Source organism: Haliaeetus leucocephalus, unplaced genomic scaffold, assembly GCF_000737465.1.
Source record: "Haliaeetus leucocephalus isolate CR32 unplaced genomic scaffold, Haliaeetus_leucocephalus-4.0 Scaffold526, whole genome shotgun sequence".
In the NCBI taxonomy this organism is placed as follows: domain Eukaryota; kingdom Metazoa; phylum Chordata; class Aves; order Accipitriformes; family Accipitridae; genus Haliaeetus; species Haliaeetus leucocephalus.
The window spans coordinates 1,013-8,879 of NW_010972962.1; the positions used below are offsets into that span (position 1 = coordinate 1,013).

Below are 7,867 nucleotides of genomic sequence, written 5' to 3' on the forward strand. Positions count from 1 at the left end.
ACAGATATATTCCACTGAGATTTTTGTGAAGCACTAACCTGGATAGGGGCACAGTAAATTCAGTGATCCTTCCTGAAGACAGAGGAGTACGACTTGGCAGACCTAGCCTAACTATGAATCTCATCTTTCAGAAGCTCAAGAGATATTTTGAAGTGATGAGAATTACATTTTTTGAATGTTGTATGTTAGGTGCCAGGTGATACCATGGGATAGCTGTTTTTAATGAGCCCGAGTAGGTGTGCAAATAGCAGGCATTCTTGCCTCTTGGAGAGGCAAGTTCTACTCTTAGCTAAACTCTAGCTAGTAAGTATACCAATATGAGATACGGTTCATACCAAATTGTGCAAATGTGCAGTTTATATATACTTTTTTTAGTTTACTCAGCTTTTGCTTGAATTCTCAGGACTGTCCTTCCCCTTCTTGGGATTAAATACACAGTTTTACTCTCAATCCTACTACATTCCGTTCAATTCTCTTGCACTTCACTCACTGGAAGATGGCGTGTGTTTCTAACTCTATTCACTCATCGAATGAGATGATACAGTCCAGTGACTCTGGAATTAAAAATATAATTGTTTCTGGATGGTTTTTATGTGTCTTTAGCAGGTATATAATTAACAATATGAGCACGTTAATTATCATGTTGGTCATCTCAACGATTTCCTTATGTAGTTCCAGCACAGTTCATGTTTCTCAAAGACATTGTGTTAAACTTTTTGGAAACTTAGTGCAGATGACACTGTGTCAGTCACACTTTATTCATATTTTGAAGTTGCCATTTAGAGGCTTTACTTTTAATTGGAAGCTTAGGGTCTAGAGAAGAGCATGGCAGTTTGAGGAAAAACAGACATGCAGAGGACATTTCCTTTCCCCTGCTTGAATTCTGGTGACTGGGAATCCACTGACATAAGAATTTTCCCCAGAAACCACAAAAAGCCTATGTACAGTTAAGTGGAGACCCTCTCTGAGAAAAAGGGTATTAGGAGATAGAATCTGTAAAATATGTGATATTTTGATTTTCATTTGTCTTCCTCTCTATTTAAACAGCTTTACACCTTATTCCCGTGGTAATCTAACTTTTAGTGTTCTTACCCCGGAACCAAATCACCGACCTGGTTACAATGATTTTTACAATACTCCATCTCTCCAAGAATTTGTAAAAGCTACACAAGTGAGGATTCATCTCCGTGGCCAGTACCATACTAATGAGTCTTGGGTAAATTTTAGGCATAGATACTATGGAGTTAATGAAGTTCCAGTCAGCGGAAGGTAGGTGTTATGGAACTCTTGCCCCACCCATCACTGCCTCTGACTATTACAGCTGTGCAAAGTATATAATGACCTGCCTAAAATTTAATGAAGTTGTTCTGCTTTTACATTTATGAATGAGAAGGGAATTTGGTCTGAAGCAGTGCATCAAGTTTGAAATGACTGGTGTACTGTTTTTTTAAAACACTTGCTCATATGTTATTTTAAAATTAATTATACTTATTACACAAATCTGTCAAAAGCAGTCCTTTCCTTGGAATTACCAGTGCCTCTAAGCAAAGGCTTATGATTGAAAACCATGGCTTGTGCTTTACTTCAGTAGCGCTTCCAAGTTTCATTATAGATTCCCAGACATGCCAATTTTAACAGTTTTAATGCAGAGCTCATTGTTTCAGCTGTAGTTTTCCTTTTAAAATGGGGCAGCTGTCAGTAAAACTGTTACATTATCTGTGACAACTTTATTGTATATAAGTGTGCTGTCTTGTGAAAGGACTAATTATGCCCTGTAAATAATATGCAGATTTGGCAATGAAATAGTTTCCAAGAAGCATATGGTGCAGATTTTTGTTAATAAGTATTATTCCTGAAATTATTTTGGTAGTTCTCATTTTGAGAGAAATCACCCCATTAGAGGTCATGTTTACCTTAAAATTTCCTACGCTACTAATATGTTTTGATTATTGATTCAGATGTATTATGATAATGCTTTTACTAAAATAGCTATCATCTTGGTGACTACATAACAGTAAAATAATTTCAGCTGTAGTTTGCAAAGCTATGCCAGGCCTCCAGAAGAGCAGACCTTCTAGGTAGAGTGGGATGATTATTGCCTAATAACTAATACTCTAGAAAGATTTTATTTTAGTAAGAAATGGACATTTTAACTGAGATTAAAACGGGTTAAACTAGAAAATTATGCTTGATACAGTTAAGATTTCTTGAAAAAATAGAGCCACACTGTAAGGCTTAATATTGATGATTAATTGCTATTTATTTAATAAAGTTTTACACATTAATATTATATACTGAAATATAGTTGTCATTACATATTATATAAGGGAAGAGTAGCTGTACTACATGCTGGTTTTTATTTTCTTGGAAAGCAACTGTTGATACTTAAAAATATGTTGAGTGAAGTAGTCTTTTGTAAGTTACTGCACTTAAGAACATTCTCTTTGGTGGTGTTTATTTGTTCTTAATGAAGAACCAGACTATGTAATAGACAAAATTGTCTTCGTGACCATGTTATATATTGTTGGACAGATGTGTTTCCACGTTTTAATTTTTTCTTCACTACCTATTGTTCTTTCAGGTGTAATTGCCATGGCCATGCTGATAATTGCGACACAGCTGTGGAACTGTATAGGTGCCTGTGTGTCAAGGAAAGCTATACAGAAGGAAATAATGTTAGTCTCTCCTTTGTCTATCTATGTCCCCTATGAACAGCCTCAAAATTGGGATTTTAGTCCTGGGAAAGAGTGTGTGTATGTGTGTTAGTGTTGTCCTAGCTTTTATAGGGAAACTTTCCATAGCAGGGTTTGTATTAAGTAAGGCAACAAAAAACTATCCCCGCCCCCCCTCTGCCTCCCCTCGCCAAAAGTTGTTCCAGCACAGACCATTAGGAGTGCTGTGTTTAGGGATTTGATTTCTTGTTAAAGGATTATGCCACTTTCAAACATTACATGCAAACTTGAATTTAGACTGTCAGAATCTAATAAAGATTATGGCTCTACCTGCTGTAGCAACTAACAAATGATGTGTAGAATGAAAAAGTAATGAAGACCCAACAGCAGATGTGCTCGAGGGATTTTTTTTTTTTTTTTTTTTTTGTACTGTACAGTAGTTTTAGTCTGGTCCTATGGACTCCAGACCCATTGAGTAGATGGAGTGCAGTAGGCACAGTCCTGGAGTTCAGCTTCCAATTTAGTTTCATTTGAAAGGGAACGGTTCAAGTGGTCCAAGACAGCTCCATGATGCAAACCAAAGCACAGTAAATGCAGAAAATTTGGAGATTTGCTTCAAAACTGCATGGCTAATCCAAGGTAAAACACTGACATAGATTTACCTTCAGATACTTGGAACATCTGTAGGTACTTGGGACATCTGTAGATTGCAGTCTCTGACTTCATCTAAGAATGAGATCTTTTGATGCAGTTGTTTTACAAAATATGTCTAGGATAGGAAGAGTTAAAACATTTTGGACTTGATTTTAAATGTCTCTTGCGTTGTCGAGCACATGTAAGAAAACACTGAGACATGCCAGTACATATGTATTTGGAAGTTATTTTCTTGGTGGTCTTATTCATTATATTGATCTAAACCAGTGATTTGGGTAGTGGGTTTTTAAAACATTGAAAATTGAGTTATGAATTTATTTATTTGAGGACAGCCTGTAAATATCAATGTCCTGTACTTTTTGCAGTCGTATATGATATTTGGTTATCTTTAAAATAATCTGTAGTAGCAACATGATTGTTCTAACAAAAGAGTAAATTTAATCTTCCTTTTTACTGTTCTGTGTTTTCAGATAGTCGATATTAAGGTAAAGTTTCTTGGAATTAATTAGAAGGCCATATTAAATAATCTAGATACAGTCTAGAAAATATGCTTATCATTGCTTTGCTCTTAACAGCATTTCTCAATAAAGATGGATTTTGTGAAGTGTAGTATGCAGTTGAAACCAAGTTGCAAAATTATAATTTTCCTACTAGTTTTATAATTCTTGGCCATAGGAGAACCAAAATGAGGTTGTTTACTAGAAGTCATGGTCATCTAGATAAATATGTAGAGGAGAGCTTAGAATAATGGTACCAGTTTGCACTTTCTTCATACAACCTTTGGTTTTCTTGGAAGCTTTTCACATACAACTTAGCAAAAGCAGAATTATGATGTACAAGTTAAGCAAACTTGCTCAGACAAAAGATTCTGTCCCTAGATTAATTATTTATCTCAAAAAAAAAAAAAAAAAAAGAAAAGGAAAAGAAGTTGAGGTTAAAGAATGAGCTACATCAAAGAAATGAATCCCACGTTCCCACTGAATGTTAGATTTCCGTCATGAGTACATGTTTTATTCCTTGCTACATCTATGCCTTTTGGAAATAACCCTTTCTAAAAATTAAGAAAGGGTTGTGGAATAGCAAAAGGGAGACTAATCTCACATCAAAAAATCCCCAGGCAGTCTGTGCTTGCTAGAACAGAGCAAGAAGTGTTAACCTGAGAGCATTTGATATTGTGCTTATGATCATGTGAAAGATATTTGTAAAATTTCATAGGGGATCTAAGTTTTCTAGTTTTTTTTAAGCAGAGGTGTAGGATCTACAGTCTAAATGGGAATTGAACAGAAATTTGAAGTTTTTTAGGTGGGTCAAATTAGAAAAAAATATTAAAACTGACAATGTCCCTTTAATTAGAACACACATTGTGAAATGTTACTTTGTAGGGATTAATTATAAATATTTAATAAGATCTGGACGTTCACCAAGCACTCTTGCAAGACTTATGCTACCTTGTGAAAACAAACCAAATACATTTTAATGATGTATCTGCCTTATCAGATATTTTCTGTCAATGTTAATGGGTTGTTCCAGTGAGTGTCACGTTTTTGATTTCACATATATGCATTGTAACGATAATTGAAATGCTTGAATTAACTGTATTCATTCACAGTACAATAAGGATGTTGTTTAATTATTTTCCTCATTCTTTAGATGAAATGAAATAGAAGTAGTAATAAAATAGAATTAATATTTGCAAGTATATCACTAACTACTTTGACTTTTTTCAAGGATTTACATGAAATCCAAACAGCTTAAAGGTTTTGATTTTTTTTGTAAGGCAAACACTTAAAAGCAAAACGAAAATCCATCCTGATTTTTGACTATCATTGGCAACTATACACCTATGTTTCTCAGGCTCCCACTCCAGTGATTTGGGTTTTTTTTTTTTTTTTTTTTTATCCCTTGACAAGCTCTTAACATATGGCAGAGTATGTCCTTGTCACATTTACGCTTAATACAACTAAAATTACCATCATGAATTTATCTGGCATATACATCTGGATAGCTGTTGCACAGCAAAGCAATACCAGGAACAAAAAATTTGCATAATTCATTACAAATAGAAATCTTAGTTTAGCTATTTGCATCACCATGTTATGAAATTTGACATATCAAATGGAATTTCTTTTTTTTTCTTTTTTTTTTTTCTGAGTTCTGTTTTGATGAAGAAATATGTTGCTATGAAATTTGAGATGATGGGAAGAAGAGAGTGCTTAAGAATGACTTGTAGATGTTGAGGGGCCAGATTATGAAAGAAAAGGAAATAAATCCTCACAGAGCTTATCTCTCATCTTAGAAAAAACAGTTCAGCTACTTCATTTACAAATTGTTCTGTGAATGTCTTGTGTCCTGCTTTCGGAAGTAACTCTGCCTTTTACAAATGGAAACTGAGGCACCAAGAGTGGAGTCCAGATTTTGGTAATATTTGTATGCCAAGACTAATTTATAGACACGAGTAATAGTATGTTCAAAAACTTTCCATGATGTTACATGAAAAACTGGAAACAGCCCATGAAAAAACAAGACCGTCAAACAAGATCAGCCTTACCTTACAGTCTCAGAGCCACCTTTAAATTGGTCATACAGAACTTAATAGAGAAAGGTAATGGCAAAATATACAGGAATAATTGTAGAAATAATAATAGAAAATAGAATTTAAAATAAATAAAGCAACTCTGATAAATGCTTGAGAGGGTATGAATGGAAGTGTGAGAGTGGCGGGATACAGTAAAGGCTTCAGGTCTTCAGAGTTTTCTGTGCAAATAATTAATGGTCTTAAACATCTGCTCTCTGAAAACTGGATATGGCATTGTTGATTTACCAAGAATTGGATAAATAAAGGCTTTTTATGTTGTTACAGAAGAATCTATCTAAACCTTACTTAAAGGTCAATCTGTATCATCATGTTACATGTTGGAATTAATGATACATAGTACCTGAGGAGCTGTAAATATTAACTATAGTAAGTGGTCACTCAATAACAAAGACTTCTAGCTTGCAGAAGCAAGCAAGCAAGCTAGCAAAAAATGCGCTTTTTGGTAAGCTCTGTGCCATAAATTTTTTATCCAGAGGATAGGCCTGGGAGGAAGCTGCTTATATCAGAATAAAAAGAAAGGAAATCAAGCAGGCAGATAGTTGACTGGAGTTTTAGGAAACAGCAAGCAGAAAAGCACCTAGTCCAGTAGTCTCACCTGCCTGAAAATTTTAGATAACTTTTGACATGTGTGTAGAAGTTACGGGTTTGTCCATGAATCCATCCCTGGAAAACTGGTGTAGTTGCATAGTTCAAAGATGCAGGCTTCTAAAACAATTTGTTTACAAGGATTGCTGAAATACTGAAAGATCTTGTTGCAGTCCCAGATACCTCATGATTTGTTGCACAGGTGATGACATGCTGAAGGAATTGTGAAGTGGTCATTATCTGTTATACATTTTGATCTGATGTTTGTAAGTTTTACTTGAGGTGAATGGCAACTAGCATTATGGTTGTCATTGTTACCTCTCAGAAATTAAGGCGGCTGTTCCAGTCTGAAAATGATTTTCATGGTCTTATCCACTGTGCTGGATATTTATTTCATTTAATGTGAAAGCAAGCTGAGACACAACTGGGCTGGTGCTTCACTGTTGTTGGAAGTAGCTGATGTAAATCATAGTGCCACATATATTTATTGAATTTCTATGGGTTTTTTTCACATATTCCATACAAGTGCCCAAGTGGTTAGGCAATCTGTTTTTTTCTTTCTTTTACCCCCCTATTATTTAAAAAAAAAAATAAATCCCATGCAATAGCTTCCTCAGAAAAGTAAAATTAACCCTACAATACCTAGTAACTGGGGCTACAGCATTCTATAATATTACAGGAGAATATTACAGATCTCTTACAATTTAATACCCTGAGCAAGTCAGAGCTTTGGTAAAACAGAACACATGCCAAACCCATCAGCTGCAAGACATACCTTCTCCCTCTCTTTAATTTTACAGAACTCCTACAGGGTTGCAGTCTAAATGAGAGTTGGAGTGGATGCCTGATTTGAAAATAGCTTCGAATTTTAATCCCAGAGAATTTAAGTGTGAATTAATTTACTGAGCTGCCTGATTGTAAGAATTAGTGTGTTGCGTATGCTTTGATTGTGTAGAACTTAGTGTGGCTTCAAGTAATTTCACCAAAAAAAGCATAAATGAAAGAGGAGTTGAATAGAGATATATCTTATGCTGTCTGACAACATCTGTGCCAGCGTTTGAGATATCAGTTGTGTCCCATTGTTGGAATCTGGCATTCAGAATGGTAGGTCTTATGTTCTTTGCCGGTCAGGTTCTTTGTCAGTCACTTTGCCATTGCAAAGCAGCAGTAGTATCTTTTCTTAGAATGCTATTTGGCATACAGTAGTTGTAAACCATCTGTTATGTCTGTGCTTAGTTTCTAAAATTATGTTGCATCCTTTTAAAGTACATGGAGTGTTATGATGGAACCCCATAAGATGCTCTTCATTTCTATTCTGTCTTCCTTAGTCATTTGGAGTCACTTAGAGTGTTCTAGCTTT

General features: G+C 35.1%; 1 protein-coding gene across 1 annotated transcript in view; it reads left to right on the forward strand.

Annotated features, from left to right (window-relative positions):
• Positions 1–975: 975 nt before the first annotated feature.
• The window catches only part of LOC104837413 (usherin-like), a gene marked incomplete at its 5' end in the record, with an annotated part of 349,356 nt that continues 342,464 nt past the window's right edge, over positions 976–7,867 (forward strand). The window contains 2 exons of the mRNA XM_010576524.1: positions 976–1,269; positions 2,582–2,675. Of these exons, the coding sequence (XP_010574826.1) occupies positions 976–1,269; positions 2,582–2,675 (388 nt within the window). The remainder of the gene's footprint in view (positions 1,270–2,581; positions 2,676–7,867) is intronic.